We start from the raw sequence: 18571 nt of genomic DNA on the forward strand, positions 1-18571 counted from the left end.
GCCAAACCGTTCCTCACCATAGGCCCCAAGCCAAGGCCTGACCAGCCCCGTCGTCATCTGGTTTACTGTAACCCAGCTTCTTCTCACTGTGCGCTTGCCAACCACCCATAAGCGACGCAGAGGCCATGTCACAATGGTCCCAAGCCTCTCTCACCCCCTCCCGGCCTGCTCCCCCCCCGCCGGGAGCGCGTGGATCCCCATCCAGCTTACCACCTTCATCTCGAGGCCCACCTAGGCAACCGGGCGTTGCGGCTTACTCGTCGCGCACGTATGCCAGCTCCTATCCCGTCCTCCACAACACGAGCGCGATGCCTTCGAATGAGGCTATCAGCGCCATCGTTCGAACAGGTGCAGCGAGTGTCAAGGAGGAAGGCATCAGGAGCTTCCTATGGAGCAAGAAATGGCTCGTCCTCACCATTAACGAGCTGCAGATCTTCAAGAATGAGGTACGTTTTGCAGCTCAACTGCTCGCAACCTGACTCCAGCAATCGTCCTCCCCCTCCCTCGTTCTCCAGCTGGTCGACGTCGTCGATGTTCAGCGTGTCGACGCCAAGCCCTTCTGTATCGAGGTTGAGATCAAAGACAAGTTGATGTTCTTCGCGTTCCGCTCCGACGAAGAGCTCTACGGCTGGATGGAAGACATCTACTCGCGCTCGCCGCTCATGGGCGTCAGCCGGCCCACCAACTTCGTTCACCAAGTGCACGTCGGCTTTGATCCGGTGTCTGGGGGCTTCACCGTACGTGACTGGATTGACGAACCTGACTGACATCTCGCAGGGGCTACCGCCTCAATGGTCAAAGCTTCTTACTTCGTCTGCGATCACTAAGGAGGAAGCTGCTCGCCATCCAGAGGCCGTCCTCGACGTCCTGCAGTTCTACACAAACCAGCAAATGATGCAGTCCGATTATCCCCCGCCAGCCGCATCTATACCAGAGCGACAGCCCTCTTCGGCGCCGCGGTTCGTTGACGGCACTGGGTATCGCATGCAGCAACAGCCTCCACAGCAAACACCCTCAAGGGACGCTTACCCTGCGCAACCCACGCCTTCAAGGCAAATGGAAGCCACGCGTGATGAGGTGAGCTACTCTAGATATCCTTTCTGACGAACAGCCCAAGCCGGTCCCGAAGCCTCAGCTTGCTGCGGAGCGCAAGGCCCCCCCACCACCACGCCCGCCTGTTGCTCCTCCTGGCAGGCCTACCGAGCCGACAGCCTCGCCGGCCATGGCGCCCAACGCAGCACCAACCCAACAGCGGGCGAAGCCTGCCGAGACTGGTGGGCCTGCCACTACTCCAGCGACAGCTGCGCCCGCTGCTTCTAGGCCAGTTGAACGAAGGATCAGTACGATGAACGAGGCCCAGATCATGGACAAGCTGCGATCTGTGGTAAGCTCCGACGACCCATCAACGATGTACGCCAAGATCAAGAAAGTGGGACAAGGGTGAGTCATGGTCCTGTTACCAGCGCTGAACAACAGCGCGTCTGGGATGGTCTTTGTCGCCAAGACTCTTGCTACTGGCAAGAAGGTGGCCATCAAGCAAATGGACCTTGCACAACAACCTCGCAAGGAACTTATTGTCAACGAGATTATCGTCATGAAAGAGTCTCAGCATCCCAACGTCGTCAACTTCCTGGAAGCGTTCCTCGTCAAGAACACCGAGCTCTGGGTTGTCATGGAGTACATGGAGGGCGGCGCCCTCACAGACGTCATCGAAAACAACAAGTTGGCCGAGGACCAGATTGCCTCGATCTGTCTCGAGGTGAGCTATAACCAGAGCTGACGAACGTGATGGGTCAACTGACAGAATCAGACATGTCGCGGGCTGCAGCATCTGCATTCGCGCTCCATCATTCATCGCGACATTAAGTCTGACAATCTGCTAATGAATGCTTTCGGCGAGGTCAAGATCAGTGAGCCTGACGTCACGGAGACTTCACTGACATAGCAGCCGATTTCGGTTTCTGCGCCAAACTCACAGACCAGAAGTCGAAGCGGGCGACAATGGTCGGCACTCCGTATTGGATGGCACCGGAAGTGGTGAAGCAGAAGGAGTACGGCTCGAAGGTTGACATCTGGTCGTTGGGCATCATGGCCATCGAGATGATCGAGAACGAACCACCCTATCTTGACGAGGAGCCTCTCAAAGCTCTCTATCTCATTGCGACCAACGGCACACCCACACTCAAGCAACCCGACAAACTGAGCCAGGACTTGAAGCACTTCCTGAGTGTCTGCCTATGTGTGGACGTCAACTTCCGTGCGACTTCAACTGAGCTGCTCAAGGTATGATCCATCGACTAGCATTAGTTGACACGCAGCACGACTTCTTACGACTTGCGTGTCCTGTGAAGGATCTTGCACCGTTGTTGCGTTTCCGCCAGGCACTGGTAAGTAATGGAGGTCGTCGTGTTATGTTCCTGACATCAGGGTTGAGATGCCACTAGATAAATCCCGAAACGCCGGTCATGCCGTTTTCAGTTTTATGCAGCCTCTATCTTCGTTTCTTCCACACAATAACCATCGTTTTGCAGAAATCACCTGTAGACATGGTACGTCTCCAACCTAACGCTGCCTGCATCTGCATGGCCATCCACGTTGTCACCATCGTCCTCTGAGGCATTCTCTCCCCGCATCTGCCGATCGTTTGTTCTGACGCGTTCCCTACAGCCCAAGGCCACTTCCTCCACCAAGAACGCGGGCAAGGCCCTGCACAAGTTCTACGTTGACTACTCGGTCCCCGTCAACGACAACGTCTTCGACCCTGCCTCTTTCGAGAAGTTCCTTCACGACCGCATCAAGGTCGACGGCAAGACCGGCCAGCTTGGTGACTCCATCCAGATCACGAAGGAGGGTAAGTGCTGCGAATGCCTAGATGGTACTCGTGCGAAGTTGGCACCCAGACCGCCTCTGACTCGATACAGCCAACAAGCTCGTCCTCACGTCGCAGGTCCCCTTCTCGAAGCGCTACCTGAAGGCAAGTGACAATGAAAAAGCCGGCTAACCAAGCAGTACCTTACGAAGAAGCACCTCAAGAAGAACTCGTTCGAGAACTTCCTCCGGTACGTGAACTTTTTTTTCGTGAGCTGACATGCCAGTGTTGTTGCCACCTCCAAGGACACCTACTCGCTGCGTTACTTCAAGGTCGACCAGGACGAGGCCGACGACGAGGAGTAATATGCTCACTGAGCGCCGTAGTGTGTACACTGGGATCTTTGATGGACATCTACTGCGTGTGATCTATCTGCACTTTCGTACTGTGCGGGACGTAGGCTATCTCTTCTGGGCCCCGCCTTGTTCTCTGTCACGTGCCTTGCGAGTTTGTGACTATTTAGATTCGGTGGCAGGCTCCTGAAAATCTATGAAATTGGAGGCGGCCATGGCAAGCGCCGCTGTGTCGCGAGGCAGCCAGCTGTCACCCTGGACCTGTGGCGGGTCCCACATAACACCAGCGCTTGGGCCCGCGTACTGCAGCCACAGACTCTGGTTCATCAATACCTCTATCAGCCTTCACTCACTTGGTGGATCTTGCTCCAGTCCCAGTCGGCAGTTGGAGTGTGGAGCGACGGGGACCCTGGACGGCCGACCACATCCTCAAACCACAACTGAGCTTCTCCTGCCGATGAAGCGTCGCTTACCGCCGGACAATACGATGCGGGCCCCAAGGACAAGACATGAGAGGCACCACCTGAGGTTATCAGATGAAGGGTGAATGAGTACGCACCTTGCATTGCGAGGCCAACTTCTTGAATGCGGTGAGGCACTGCAAGTATCACTTTGGATCCCGAGGCCAGGTCAGTCTCAACCGGCGGCGCTTGGTAAGCAAAACCATTCGACCCGGCGGTCGAGCATGACGCCGCCCGAGAAGCAGTGGTCGTCACAGAAGCGAGAGGCGAGGGAATTGCTCTGGAAGCTGACTTGCTGGAATGGCCGGGTGAGGGCCGCTTACCAGTGGCTTTGGACGGCTTCTTAGAGGAACGATTACGCTTGTTCTGGAACTGCATTCGTCAATAAAGCAGTCCAGACGAGGGCTCGACTGACCCATGTGCGGACCTGGCGTAATCAACAATCAGACTTAAGGATTGCAACGTACCTGTTGAGAAGACAACCCCGCTGCCTTGGCCACAATTCGACACTCCGCTTTGTTGAGGAACTGCGACCTCCGGAAGGCATCCTCTAAGATATGCTTCGAGTTCTGGCCCATCAGCAGTGTGGATACTCAACTGTCCGAAGCACTCACTGCTTTGAAATTCGGGCCTCGCTTGACGCTCGGGCATGAGTTGAGGAACCCCTCAATCGAGTGCACGAAGCGGGTTGCTTCACGTTGCCAGGCCTCATCCATTGGGGCTCGAGGTTCTTGCGCGGAAGCAGGCTCCGCTCGAGGCGGGCTCGCGAGCACCTGAATGCAGTTGCTCCTAGCTTTCTCCAGTTCAGACTGGACAACGTCGACAATCGTCCTTTGGATGGCGGCTGGGAAGCGAGCAAGGGCCTCGGAACTAATGGTGAAGGCTTGCGGTGTCGACATCGAAGGACTTGGAAGCGAGAACACTTCTATGACTTAACCTAATGGCTGCGCCCACTAAGCAGTGGAAAAGTGAGGAGTCAAACGGTGAGAGAGGAGTTGAGGTTGGCAGAGGATGAATAGTGGCGATTGTTCTGTTCACTGATGAAGTGACGAGGGAATGTGGAGGGTCATTCCTTTGTCTCCCTCTCCACAATACCCAGATGCGACAATCTCAGGCACAAGGCACAGGGACCCTCACACACGTGGAAGCATCGTTCAAACTATACGGTTACATACTAACATTTGCCAAACGTTGGTGAGTCCCCATTGCTTGGGGCAAACAGACTACGAAGGGTCTGAACTGTCGAGTAGACACCAACCACGATGCCAAAGGCCAGCAACAGGTAGTCAAGGGCCTTGGCCGTACGTGTGGTTGCACATCCGCGCAGGTGCAGCATAGGAGGATAAATGAAGCATAGCGGAAGACTGAGGTACAGTCAGCTTGGACCAAATCTGTTGGGCCGGCGGCGTGTCTCACTCACCATGCGAAAGCGCCGACCAGAGACACAAATTTGTCAAGCTCGGACGAACCCGCCCAGGACAGGAGTGAGCAGAAGATTACAGTACCGGCGCGGAAGACATTCTTCTGCCATTTGACGCGGCGGTTGTGTTTTCCACTGCGGGAGAAGAGACCCGTCTCCATGATGCGGACTGCTGGGAAGAGCTGGAGAGGGATCGAGAGAAGAATGGCGATAGAGTCTACGTATCAGTAAGCAACCGGAACAGAGGACGTACAGAGGAACTGGGATACTTGCACAAACTTCTCCTGCTGTGGTAGGTTGACGAGAACCACGGTCTGGACCTCGCTGCCGTACGCGGCGTAGCCGAGGACGCCGAAAGTCGAGAACAGCACAGCGACGAAGAGTAAGACACCCGAGAGTGCGCGCGAGAACTTCTGCGGCTCCTTCATTGTCTCCGTGATCGGAATCACGCTGTGTTTCAGTGACGACCTTACAGAGCACCTACAGTCCGACTCCCTCGAACGCAAACACGGCAGTTCCAATGAGGAGCGGGAAATGGTCGGGGTTGAACAGGACAACATCAGGTGCAACACCCTTCTCCACAATAGTCCCAATCTCGGACGAGGCGATGTAAATGAGGCCGATCAAGATGAAGGCATCGGCGACAAGGGCGGTACCAGAGAGCTTGGCTAGGTTGCGGATCATGGCGAGAGGAAGGAAGAGGAACAGCTGGGCGAAGATAAGGGCGGAAGTTGGGATGTCCAGCTTGCAGTCTGTTACTGCAAGGAAGAAGGCCCTGAGGTTCTCGGCGATGAAGATGGTGTACGCTGGTATGAGCTTGATCCTGTAGCTGTTACCCACCTGCCACGAACCCAATCTGGGACACGGTGATCGAGAACAGGATGGTGATACGGAGCCAGTTGCCATACAGCTGCCCTCCGATGTCTGCGGGGTCAGCTCATGCCACAAGATCACCAACCTCCAAAGGAACCGGGGACCTTCATCCAGGTCTGGACAAGGAGAAGGAAAGACCAGAGCGAGATGGCGCCAATCGCGAGAAGCACTACAGTCGAAAAGAGGATACCTGCCGTTAGAACAGACTGACAAACCCACTCACCTCCGTTGTAGAAGGCCTTGCCCATGAAGAGGACGCCCGTTCCGACAAAGCCCTTTAGAAGCTGACAGATCAGTTGATGCACTGACGCATGTGACTCACCATGAGCACGGCCTGAGTGACGCTCGCCGTCCCCTGATTGTGGACGCTCTTGGAACGTCTGCGGTTTTTGCTCATGGTCCGCTGGAGGAGAGGCGTGCGTTCAGAAGCAGGACCAGCACGGGCAGCAGAGCCATCCATGCCCTCCTCCGCCTCTGCAAGCTCGTCGTCGTCATCGACGTCTTCGTCCTCGTCTAGGTCTTCACCAGCCTGGCGGTCAGTATTAAAGACGAATCAGCAACCTTACAAAGTGGCCATAAAGGAAGAGGAAGTCGACGACGTTGCGGATCATGGGCGGAACCTCATCGCCGCGCTCCTGTGCCCTTGCTGACAAGAAGTTACGTCGGAAGCCTCCAGGCTCCTTCATCTGTGTAACAGCGGGGTCAATGATACCCGAGCGATCCGCGTGCGAGAATGATGCAGCACGGCTGGGGCGGCGCGGTCTAGCACCCTGCTGCCACTTGTACAGGCTGTGGCTAACTGTCAGCTTTGATCTTCCTTGTGACTGTGACGTACGTTACATCGCCTCCTGGTGCGTCGTACGGGATGGGGAAGGATTCTTCGGGCGCCTGCACCACAGAGCTGTCGCCCGCCTGGCTGCTGTCTTCCACGGGTGTGGCATCTTGACCTGGCGTCGCGACCTTGGACCCGCCACCACGTTCTTCGGCGGACACCAGATGGCGGCGAAGCACGCGGGCCTTCTCCTCGTCGGGGACCTCGGCGAGATTGGAGAACGCAGACTCGTCTGGGTTGGCGGGAGTTGCAGAGCCGCTTGCATGGTCAGGGGTTGAGGCGGCGTCTTTGCCAGTGCTCGATTTGCCCAAGGCGGCAGTGAGGGCCGACTTTGGCTGCGACGGCTCCGCAACCGGAGCTTTGGTTCCGAGATCCGTGTCAGAACCAGGAGGCGGAGTCGCGGTACGCTGGATGCCGCTGTCACGGCCCACAGAGCGCGCGGCCTGGAAGGAACCAGCAGCTCCATTACGAGGTGGAATTTGGGCGAGTCGAGGAGTGCCAGAGGTGACTGACGCGATTGCTCTACTGGGGCTGGAAGACGAGCCAACCTCGGAGGGAATGGGTCTGTTATCAGACATGGTGAGAAGAGATCCGGAAGTCCAAGATGGAGAGTAAGAGTAGAAGAGTGAAGGTGGGGTGAGCAAAGGGTAGTTGGTGGGCGGGAGGTCAGTTGGAGCTCTCTGCTCCTTGATTTCAAGTCATCTGGTCCTTTGCCATTCAACGCGCCACCAGGTAAGGAAGGTACAACGCCACGTGCAACCTTTCGCAGAACCTCGGAGCTAACCGACAAACTCTCTCCAGATGAGAGCGCACGCATGCTGTTTTGTTCAACTATGGCAAAATAAACAGCCAGTCAATCTATGAAGCGTAGAGTACGTGGCAGTCAGTGTCTCGTCCAGTATGTAGATGATGATGATGAGATGCAAGCTGTGTCTAGTAATAACACTCTAGCATACTGCGCTGCCATCACTCAGCGCCCCTTTGCTATACAATGTCCAAAGGTCATCAGCTGGATCGGCATCAGGGTCAAACTCCACTACTGCTCTGGCCAAATGACGGTGCGGCGTTACATCTTCCTTCCAACAACCTTACCCAATCATCCCTCATCCCTCATGCTGGCCACTTGACCTTGTGCTTCAAACTTCTTGGCCTCCTGATCACTCGGGTGGGAGGTGTTATTGCCACAACCATGCAAGCCCATGCAAGGGACGCGAGACAGGCAATTGGTTTCAAGTTTAGCCGCTGGTTTGAATGTCTCTGGCCGCCGGCATGATCCGAAAACCAACGCATTAAAGTGAGGCAGAAGCAACAAACAATTGAGGCGATCGAGGACAGAAAGCAGCCACGAACCTTTTCATACCTGGTGGCAGCCGCTTTGGTTGCAATGCGAGGATGAGCTGAATATCCTAAACGCCCTCCGAGATTGCTGGAAGCAGGTGGCAACGCGTGACGCCCCGTCCTCAAAGCTGACAAGGTTTGGCAAGAGCCGAGGTAGGAGAATGATCGCAACAGCCTTCGAGGTGGCAAGTGTCAGCAGCATTCAGGCCCAACGATGCAAGTTGGTTCGAGAACTTGAGAATTGTTAGGAGCGTCCAAAGATGCAGAGATAAGACAAAAGGTCTGTACCGTGTGACGATGTGACGATGCAAGTAATGGTGCGATTGATTGGGTGCAAAGGCCAGTACTAGTCTTGGCTCAACTGGATCTTGGATCTCCAGGTATGCAGCAGAATCTACATAAGGTATTATACGTACCGTATGCTCACTAGCGAGATTGAAAAACATGGGCCCAGGCTCAACTCCACTTGTAAAGGGAATACAATCCTCGCCGTTGGACCGCAGAGTCGCACCGATCTGCGGTATGAATGCCCGCTTGTCGAAGCCACGGGTGCATTGGAGTATTGGAGTATGTCAAGAGTTCCCGCCCAATTTGAGACTTGTCGGTCGGGGCGGGCAGGACGGACAATCTGTTCTCTTGTGAACGCACAAACGCGATGATGACAATGCTGGATATGCTAGTTCCGTAGATTCCCAACCAGACCGGGACAACGGATGTTGGGTCTAGTCGACGCGTCATCCGACCGTCATCCGCTGCCCGCTGTCCGTTGGCCACCGGCCACCGGCCGAGAAGCAGCGATAGCTGTGTGCGTTATTCGGGGCTCACCTGGCAAGCCTGGCTGACAAGACGGTAACGGCGGATTGTCGTACCTCATGGGGCAGGAGACCAGAGGCTAGCAAGAGCCACTCTATGGCCAAGAGATACGGTGGCGAATGTCTGGCCCCACGTCAACCCCATCCAGTGTCCCCATGAACGTACTAGTAGTGGGCTTGGGGTATCTGGAATGGCAGCTATTGCTAGAGAGACCAGTGGTCTGACCACCTGACCTCCTGACCGACTGACTGCCTGACCGGTTATACTATACGGAACACAAGTGCGATGGGATAGTGGCCAAGTGGCGATCAGTAACCCTCGGGTCTTGTGCATCGGGCTCAGGGAATTTTGCAGTGTCATGAGGATCGATGATGCGTTCTACCCTGAAACCCATTGACCGTTTAAACCCGTTCTCGGCTCGATTGGCTCTTGGATCCTTGGGTATTCTAAACTAACACCTCTCAGATTCACCTCCGACGACCTTGCAATCCTCGGATCAATTGTCCATGTTCAGAAGCGATGGTGTGTTGAAAGGGCCGGGCGGGAGGGCGGCCGGGCGTATTTGGCCCGCGTGCCAAGTTAGAACATCGGAATAGTACAGTAGTGTTTGGGAGCGCCGCATCTCAATGCCAGCGCATTTCAATATGAAGGCTGGTGGAAAGGTGACATTATGTCGTATTGAATGTTATGATGTTATGAATAGCATGTAATGAATATCGAACTGGGTGGCGGCTGTACAGTACAGCACTGTACGAGTGTTGGTGAATTGGTGAATGTCTTTAGTGTAAGACACAAGATATGAGATGCTTGTGTTACCCAAGGCCCATTAGCTATTAGCCATGATCCATGATCGATTAGGCAATTTTAGCCAATCAGTCGTGTCATGAAACCGAGTCAAGTGGGCGGTCAGTGGCTGCTACTAGTCTACACGTCTACGAGTAGTCTAGAGTAACTGCCACACAAATCGCTAATGGTCGGCGGATCGGAGGACCACCGGGTGGGGTGTCGTGTGGTGTATGCTTGTAAGGCAATGGGGCTGACCAGTCGAGTGTACTATTCAAGCCCGACTTGACCCGTATTCAATGTTAATGATTACTAATTACTGAATTTATTGTACAAGTTTGGAATTCAAATCAACCTCTGCTCTTCCTCCTCAAACTGTCGCCACTCAGACACTATGATTGTCTGGGCTACTGGGCGTCATGGGCTAACCGTTGGGCCAATTCAGGGTAAAACACGCCCATTCAAAGGGGATTATAAAAAATTTGCCCCCGTCAGCAAGTGAAATGTGACAAAGGAGCCAACCAGCGTGCTTGAAAAGGAATGGTGACCAAGGGTAGAGGGGAATACAGGGTGAAGATTGTTACTTAAGTGGCGAAGGCTCCACCCCATTTGCCCCCTCTTTCTTCCTGTCTCACTCTCTCCTCCTCTCTATCTCACTCTCTCATCCATCTCCCCCCTTTTCTCCCTCTCCCCCTCTCAACTCCGCCCATTCTCCCAAAAGGCAGTTTACTGCTTCAACAACTCAACAACACACGTTTAGACAAAGACGTCTCTCTTTGTCGTCTAAAACACTCTAGGCGTTGAAAAGCTTTCGAGCACAAAAATATTTCTTCCCCCATCTCACTTTATCATCCCCCCTTGCAATCTAGGTGAGTATCATCTACACTGCTACCCTCTTCGATGATCACTAGTCGATCTCGAATGTTTGCCTCCTCAAGTATCACTGCTGACCTTTTAGTTATCCAATGATGGCGCCCGCTGCTCAGTCCGCATCCGCTCCCGCCAAGGGCAAGTTCGACGTTCAGTCGATCTTCGTCGCCGACAAGGCTGGCCGTGACGAGGCTTCGCTTAGCCTTGCCACGTTTGTCAAGGCCAACGGTGTCGAGGCTCTTGGCCAGATTGGCTTTGCCGACGCTTCGCTCAAGGTATGTTGGATTTTTAGTGGCTTTAAAATTTGAGCCCTGGTTACTAACACCGCATTAGGCCCTGAGCAACAAGAAGAACGCCGCCGCCCGTGAGGGCGCTGCCGCCGCCGTCTCGACTCTGATCGAGAACGGTGCCATGCAGCTCCTCGAGCCTTACCTTATCAACGGCTCGCAGGACGGTCTTCTTGCCGCTCTCCTCGCCGGCGTCGCCGACAAGGAGAAGCCCGTTGCCGAGGCTTGCGAGGCTGCGCTCAAGTCGACCGTTCAGAACATGAACCCTTGGGGTACCCAGGTCATCCTCCCCCTCATCACCGACCGTGTCGCCAAGTCGGGCAAGTGGCAGGAGAAGAAGATTGGCTTCAGCCTCATCTCGACCCTCACCACTGCCGCGCCTACCCAGATGGCCCTCGCCACCCCCATCCTTGTCCCTGTCCTCGCCAACGGTGTTCACGACACCAAGGACAAGGTCGCCAAGGCCGCGACCAAGGCTCTTGACAAGGTGTGCAAGCTCTGCGAGAACCCCGACATTATCCGCTTCATCCCCGAGCTCAAGAAGGCTCTTATCAACCCCGTCGAGGAGGTCCCCAACGCTGTCAAGGCGCTCGGTGCCACCACCTTCGTCGCTGAGGTGACTGCTCCCACCATCTCGCTCCTCGCGCCCCTTCTTGTTCGTGGCCTCGACGAGCGTCAGACCGCCATTAAGCGTAAGGTCTCCCTCATTGCCGACAACATGTCCAAGCTTGTCGACTCTGAGTACACTGTTCGCCCCTTCCTCCCCCAGCTCCTCCCCCGCCTCATCAAGGTCCAGGACACCATCGGTGACCCGGAGGCCCGTGCCGTTGCCGGCCGTGCTATCGTCACCCTCCGCCGCATCGGCAAGGTCCCTGCCGACTCGGACGGCACCGACCTTCCTCCCCTCCGTGTTGCCGAGGGCCCTGCACTCGCTGCCGAGCTCGCTGACTTCATCAAGAAGCTCGGTGGCCCGGTGATCGACCCCACCCACAGCGGTATCGCCCAGGCTGGTGTCTACGCCGCTGCCATCTGCAACGCCCACATCTACGACCAGAAGACCTGGGAGGCTGCTGTCCCCCCTCTTGCCCAGCTCTCTGCTGTTGGCACCGATGTCCTCCCGGCTGTCCGTGAACTTCTCCAGAAGAAGGCCGACGAGGAGACTACCGACGACATCAAGTTTGACGACGAGGAGGAGGGTGAAGACCTCTGCAACATTGAGCAGTTCAACCTTGCCTACGGTGCCAAGATTCTTCTTCACCACGCCTCGATGCGCCTCAAGCGTGGCCACCGCTACGGTCTCCTCGGCCGTAACGGTTCGGGCAAGTCGACTCTTATGAACGCCATTGTCAACAACCAGGTTGAGGGCTTCCCCGACCCGTCGGTCGTCCGCACCTGGTACGTTGCCCACGACATCGATGGCTCGGAGGAGACCATCTCGATTATCGACTGGGTCAAGGCCGACCCCCGCCTCACCGCCGTCGCGACTGAGGAGGAGATGGTCAAGACTCTCGAGGCCGTCGGCTTCGACGAGAAGCGCCAGACCGAGACCATCGGCTCGCTCTCGGGCGGTTGGAAGATGAAGCTTGCACTTGCCCGCGCCATCATCTTCAAGGCCGACATTCTCCTCCTCGACGAGCCCACCAACCACCTCGACGTCATCAACATCACCTGGCTGGTCGACTACCTTACGTCGCTCACCCAGTGCACGTCGATCATGGTCTCGCACGACTCGGACTTCCTTAACCGCACCATCACCGACACCCTTCACCTTAACAACTTCAAGCTCAAGCGTTACCCCGGCAACCTTGAGAAGTTTGTTGAGCACGTCCCCGAGGCCCGCTCGTACTTCCAGCTCGACGTGGCCGAGGACTACCAGTTCAAGCTCCCCAACCCCCCTCTTCTTGACGGTGTCAAGACCAAGGAGAAGTCGCTGATGAAGATGAAGGACGTCTCGTTCCAGTACCCTGGCTCGAAGGTCCAGCAGCTCTACAACATCAACCTCCAGGTCTCGCTCTCGTCGCGTGTCGCCGTTCTCGGTCCCAACGGTTCGGGCAAGTCGACTCTCGTCAAGCTCCTTACCGGCGAGACCGAGCCCAACCTCGGCGGCACTGTCTGGAAGCACCCTAACCTCGTCATTGGTTACGTTGCCCAGCACGCCTTCCACCACATTGACCACCACCTCGACAAGACTCCTCTCGAGTACATGCTCTGGCGCTACCAGACCGGTGAGGACCTCGAGGAGCTCAGCAAGGCTTCTCGTGTCCTCACCGAGGAGGAGAAGAAGAAGATGGCCGAGGGTGCCGTCGTCGTCATCGAGGGCGTCAAGCGCACCATCGACGAGCTCGTTGCCCGTAAGAAGCTCAAGCAGTCTTACGAGTACGAGGTCTCGTTCAAGGGCCAGTCGTCGGCCGAGAACATGTGGCTGTCGCGCGACGAGCTTATCTCGCGTGGGTTCGAGAAGAAGGTTCTCGAGCTTGACACCCGTGAGGCCCAGCGCCTGGGTCTCATGCGCCCTCTCGTCCGTCGCGAGATCGAGAAGCACTTTGAGGACTTCGGCCTCGAGGCCGAGTTCGTTACCCACAACTCGATGCGTGGTCTCTCGGGTGGCCAGAAGGTCAAGGTCGTCCTTGGTGCCGCTACGTGGCGTCGCCCTCACATCATCTGCCTTGACGAGCCTACCAACTACCTCGACCGCGAGTCGCTCGCCGCTCTCACTGCGGCCCTCAAGAACTTCGAGGGTGGTGTCCTCGTCATTACCCACAACAAGGAGTTCTCGGAGGGTGTCTGCTCTGAGGTGTGGGCCATGAACAACGGTTACCTTGTCGCCTCCGGCCACAACTGGGTCGAGGGCCAGGGCTCCGGTGCCCGCATCGACAAGAAGGAGGGCGACGAGGAGGAGATCGAGTACGACGCGCTCGGCAACCCCATCGTCAAGGCCAAGAAGGCGAAGAAGCTGAACGCTGCGGAGCTCCGCAAGAAGAAGAAGTGAGCTTGAATAATGCTGTTGTTGAATCATTGCTGACTTTGCAGGGACCGCATGGCTCGTCGCAAGCGTGGCGAGGAGGTGTTCACCGACGAGGAGGAGTTCTAAGCTCAAGAAACTCATCGTCGTGTAGTGGATTCCTTGGCATTCTTCTGTACTCTTAGACCGGTAGACCTATGGGGACCGTCATTGTGATAATTAGTCGCTCCCTATGCACTGACTCTCTTTACAATGTCGTTGATGAGTGTGGAAAGAGAATACTGTACTTTTCACAACCACTGCAGGTACCTGATTGGCGCCTGCCAACTTGTTCAACTAACAATTCGCTATCACGTGATCCGACAATACCACTCAAGCCCCCCGTTCCAGAGTGAAGAGTGGACTCTTCTTATAAGTCAACGTCAACCGTCTCCTCCCCAGTCCCCTTCTAGTCTACTGGGCCTATCATGACGATTAGTCATGATTTGCGTCTAATTCACTCCTCGCAACTTGTAACATGTTGCTCGACGATGGTCTGAAATTGAATGCCTTTCTCACATGTACTGGTAGAGCTAAGAGCAGCGAGCTACCAGCCAAACTAACCAAGGTGACGACCTTTGGTCCCATCAATCCATATCATCTCCCCACCCTGGCCAGACCTTTTCTTGTCCGAGGAGCGGCTTTATGTACAGTAGCGTCCGTAGGCTTTCTACTCTCATATAGACTGGGAAGCGTCTTCTACTGTTCTTCTGAACCAAAATTCACCTCAAACCTGGTACGTTCACCTCTCCATCTCTTCACCACCTTCTACCCATTCCAAACAACGACCCAGCCGTCGCTTACGCGCCAGCGCCTCCTCCACTTATTTGATAAAACATAAAGTAGAATGTCGGCATCATTTGCCACCTCTTGTGAGTACACCAACACGGATACCTGGAGGACGAGACGGTGGACGCTTCGCCAGTCGCACCAACTGGTGGCATGTACATCGATGCCAACGCCGGCCGCGAGATCAGTCGTAGCCATGAAGTCGACGAGGACGACGAGCGCCAAACGCGTTTCGCCTGGACGGGTGGCAGTGGATCGACATCCACATGGCGAGAGCTGGCCGACAGCCGCACATCGCACTGCCACATCACCTTGGCCCCGTCCTTTAACGACTTCAACGGCCTATTGGCCTCCCGATGTCCGCGCAACTTGGGGACACTAAATGACATCCTCCTGTTGTCGGACTCGGCCGCGCGCGCCGTCTGCTAGGCCGTTGTCGTGCACGAACCAGCCAAGGTAACGTGGTTATCATGCATGTATGCCGCATGCCGCAAGGGGCAACAACTCCCGGCTGGGGCTGTTCAAGCCATCTTGAACATGCTCCGCGCCGACATTCCCATTCGATTCAGCCGCAAGGCCATCACCAACCGCGCAAGGGAGACACCATCCGCTGTGGTGCGTTTCGGAGCATGGACAAACCTGCTCCGAAGCGCGCCACAGTCCCGCAACTGTGGTTCTCGTCGGCGATCAACGAGACGTCCGCGTTGTGGGCCCACCACCCTGAGTTCTTCCACAACAACCCCAAAGCGGCCGAGCGTCTCTTCAAGGCCATCAGGTCCAATAACGCCGACGCCGCAATCGCGACAGGGCTGTCGTGAGGTGCGCCGCCGAGGAGTTTTCCGGCGCCTTGCTGTGGCGTTTGCCAACACAGTCGCCGAGCGACGGCGACTGTGTCAGCACGATCAGCCAGATCTCAACGACGAGTTCGGCGTCACCAACTTCGAGGAGGCGGCGGCTGCATTGGCCCGTAATGCCATCGTCTAGCGAAATGCACACATGCAACCGGTGTGCCATCACGAACGCCACTTGCATATAATCTCCTTAACCTATTTCGGCTCGTTTAGTTAATTGAATGAAACAGTAACTATACATAATCCCCTCTCTATAGCACAGCATACATATATAGTGTGACCACACGCAGCATTCCATTGCTGTCGATACTTGGGTAATGTACTCTAGCTATTACTAAATTCCCTGCGGTATGGACAGGACGGGAGAGCCACCGACGCCCGAGAGCCACCATTCAGACAAGGCACTGTGGCAACGAGTGCCACAAATGTCGCTCCCCCGGAATGGACAGTGTGTGCGCCCTTGCCCAACTCTCAGAGAGACGGATATAGGTTCTGCAGGACTAGCAATTCGTCTGGTGGTCAGTGACGAGTGATGCTGAAACGGAAGTAACCCAACATGACTGGGGCGATGTGTGGATCCGACTTCCTGACAGCACAGATTCAGATGGAGCATGTCACCCAACGCCCATGCCTGGACTCGACAACAGACGAGTCCAGAAGTATTCGGAAACTGCCCCTTGCCTCCATCTTACTCATAGTCGAACGTTTGCCTGTTGTGGTGATGAAATACATTCCAGCAGACACGATACGTCTGGACTTGGGTGACAGGCCGAAGAGGGATGGCCTCTCAAGGGACCGGCAAGATAATCCGCAACAGAACGATGATCCACAGTTTCGTATTGGGGGTGAACATCACTGACAGGAGCAGGGAGTGGGAGTAGCTGTCGGAATGGAGCGAGCAGGTAATGGACATGAGGGTGGAAGGATCTTCCAGACGGGTAGATGATGTTCTCAAAGCCCTCTCGGGTCGACAACGCCTGAAGCCACACACCAACCCATCCCACGAGGCCGCGCAAAAAACCAGGCTATGCATATCGGTACGATCACGTTTTAAGCTCAGATAAAGTGGACATCAGACAGATCAAGGCTTAAGGCGCTTGGGGTCGCGGGGGAAGAGCGAGGCGCGGCGAATGTTGCCAAGGCCGAGGTAGAACATGAGCACACGCTCGAGACCGATACCACCTCCGGCGTGGGGAGGGCAGCCGAGGCGGAAGGCGTCAATGTAGTCCTTCAGCTCGTCCGGGTTCATGCCGAGCTCCTTGATGCGCTGAGTGAGGAACTCGGGGTCGTGGATACGCTGGGCGCCGGAAAGGATCTCTGACGGTCAGCGGGACCAGCTGCTGGTTACGAACCTTCTCCGCGCATGTAGATGTCGTACGAGTTGACAGTCGCAGGGTTCCCGGGGGTGGGCATGGAGTAGAACTGCGGTCAGCCTTGCAGTAAGAGGCTGCTTACGGGACGGAAGTCGGAGGGGAACTTGTCGACAATGTAGTAGTCGGCACCGTTGTACTTCTCCTTGACGAGCTTGCCGAGGAACTTTTCGTTCTCAGTGCTAAGGTCGGCGTTGTCCTGGAGGGCCGAGCCGTCCGACTCGGTTGCGCCGGCCTCCTGGAGCATCTTCACAGCCTCCTTGAACTCGATGATCGGCGTCTTGTCGAGCACGACAAAGTCCTCGCTGGGGAACTGGCGGCGGATGACCTCGATCTCCTTGCCAAACTTGCCCTTGAGGCCGTGGAAGATGGCCTTGAGCATCGAGTCGATGACCTCGAGCGCCTCGTGGTAGTGCTCGGTGATGGCCATCTCGAGATCGAGGCCCATAAACTCGGTCATGTGACGGTGAGTGTTCGAGTTCTCGGCACGGAACACGGGGGCGATCTCGTACACGCGCTCCATGTCGGCAGCAATGCACATCTGCTTGGCGAGCTGGGGCGACTGGGCGAGGAACGCCTCCCCTTCAAAGTACTTAACCTTGAAGACGGACGCTCCCGACTCGGTGGCAGCGCCCTGGAGCTTGGGGGTGTGAATCTCGACAAAGCCGAGGCCGTTGAGGTGGTCACGGAACAGCTGGCAGATGCCCGATTGCATGCGGAAGATGGCCTGGTTAGCGGGCGTGCGCAGGTCCATGACACGGTGGTCGAGGCGGGTGGTGAGGTTGACGCGCGAGTACTGGAGGTTCTCGTCGAGCTCCGCCTGCTGTCAGCCAAACTCAGTGACTTGGTGTACCTTCTGGAAGTCGGCCTCGTCACGCGACGCATCGGCCATCGAGAAGGGGAGGGTCTGGGCCTCTACGGCAGTGTAGAGCTTCTGGACCGAGACCTCGTACGTCTGGATCGTGCACGACTTGACCTCAGCCGCCTTGATCACACCCTCAACAATGACAATGGACTCGGCCTGCTATCAGCACCGCATGGTACCTGCAAAGCTCACGGGAACGGTGATCGCATACTTGAGCATCTGCTTCGAGACCTGGTGCTCGTCAGTGTCCTTGGACTGGACAAGCACGCCCTGGAGCGTCTCGGTCTGCTGGCGGAACTGGAGGAAGACCATCTTGGCGCCTGTTGTCAGTAGGCCCATCGCGCACTGCCCGACTCACCCTGAGCGCGGGTGTTGTGCATGCGCGCACGGAACACGACCTGCTTGCCGACATCGGCGTCCGAGATCTTGTCGAACTGGAGGTACTGGCGGCCTGGCTATCAGACGCGGCCCTCTCTCAGGTCTTACCAAGGCGCTCCTGCGACTGGTGCAGGGGCAGCTTGCCGTAGTTCTGCGAGGCGTTGTCTACGGACGCAGCGGCTTCGCGCTTCCTGCGTTCCTCCTCCTCGCGGGCGGCTCTCTCAGCGGCCTTCTTGGCCTTCTCAGCCTCCTTGGCGCGCTTCTTAATCTCCGACTTGGAGGGGGCGGCGGGGCCACCCTCGGCGGGGGCGGCAGCAGGAGGCTGGGCGGGGTTCTGAGGCTGCTCGGACATTGTGGATGGTACGAAAGTAGTTTCAGAGTCCTCCACTTTGCATTTCAGGAAAAGTATTTGCGACTCGTTTCGTCCTCTGGCGGTGGATGTTCGATCCATTTCCGGATAATGGGCCGGTTGCTCGTG

At 56.3% G+C, this 18571-nt stretch overlaps 6 protein-coding genes across 6 annotated transcripts; 4 read left to right on the forward strand and 2 right to left on the reverse strand.

The window, feature by feature from the left end:
- Positions 1-308: 308 nt before the first annotated feature.
- Positions 309-2433, forward strand: CcaverHIS019_0307970 (uncharacterized protein; the record flags this gene model as incomplete). The annotated part of the gene is made up of 9 exons (XM_060599283.1): positions 309-446; positions 486-737; positions 778-1077; positions 1112-1440; positions 1477-1759; positions 1811-1910; positions 1949-2283; positions 2319-2387; positions 2428-2433. 9 exons carry the CDS (start codon positions 309-311, stop codon positions 2431-2433), a joined length of 1812 nt encoding a protein of 603 aa, XP_060455992.1.
- A 113-nt stretch (positions 2434-2546) lies between these two features.
- Positions 2547-3174, forward strand: rpl22 (uncharacterized protein; the record flags this gene model as incomplete). Its single annotated transcript, XM_060599284.1, has 5 exons — positions 2547-2549; positions 2668-2851; positions 2922-2947; positions 3007-3059; positions 3096-3174. The coding sequence occupies 5 exons, from the start codon at positions 2547-2549 to the stop codon at positions 3172-3174; spliced, it is 345 nt and encodes a 114-aa protein (XP_060455993.1).
- Positions 3175-3324: 150 nt separating this feature from the next.
- On the reverse strand, positions 3325-7326 carry CcaverHIS019_0307990 (uncharacterized protein; the record flags this gene model as incomplete). Its single annotated transcript, XM_060599285.1, has 16 exons — positions 3325-3480; positions 3516-3613; positions 3947-3995; positions 4039-4050; positions 4091-4192; positions 4238-4545; positions 4803-4987; positions 5044-5260; positions 5297-5493; positions 5528-5849; positions 5884-5967; positions 6002-6106; positions 6140-6200; positions 6239-6445; positions 6483-6711; positions 6752-7326. 16 exons carry the CDS (start codon positions 7324-7326, stop codon positions 3325-3327), a joined length of 2907 nt encoding a protein of 968 aa, XP_060455994.1.
- A 2750-nt stretch (positions 7327-10076) lies between these two features.
- Positions 10077-13930, forward strand: TEF3 (uncharacterized protein; the record flags this gene model as incomplete). The annotated part of the gene is made up of 5 exons (XM_060599286.1): positions 10077-10128; positions 10491-10551; positions 10641-10827; positions 10886-13824; positions 13870-13930. The coding sequence occupies 5 exons, from the start codon at positions 10077-10079 to the stop codon at positions 13928-13930; spliced, it is 3300 nt and encodes a 1099-aa protein (XP_060455995.1).
- Positions 13931-15166: 1236 nt separating this feature from the next.
- CcaverHIS019_0308010 (uncharacterized protein) lies at positions 15167-15447 on the forward strand (the record flags this gene model as incomplete). Its single annotated transcript, XM_060599287.1, has 2 exons — positions 15167-15244; positions 15280-15447. 2 exons carry the CDS (start codon positions 15167-15169, stop codon positions 15445-15447), a joined length of 246 nt encoding a protein of 81 aa, XP_060455996.1.
- A 1114-nt stretch (positions 15448-16561) lies between these two features.
- On the reverse strand, positions 16562-18445 carry DPS1 (uncharacterized protein; the record flags this gene model as incomplete). Its single annotated transcript, XM_060599288.1, has 7 exons — positions 16562-16797; positions 16833-16902; positions 16936-17670; positions 17704-17871; positions 17908-18035; positions 18074-18166; positions 18202-18445. 7 exons carry the CDS (start codon positions 18443-18445, stop codon positions 16562-16564), a joined length of 1674 nt encoding a protein of 557 aa, XP_060455997.1.
- Positions 18446-18571: the final 126 nt, after the last annotated feature.

This window comes from Cutaneotrichosporon cavernicola, assembly GCF_030864355.1.
Source record: "Cutaneotrichosporon cavernicola HIS019 DNA, chromosome: 3".
Lineage (NCBI taxonomy): Eukaryota > Fungi > Basidiomycota > Tremellomycetes > Trichosporonales > Trichosporonaceae > Cutaneotrichosporon > Cutaneotrichosporon cavernicola.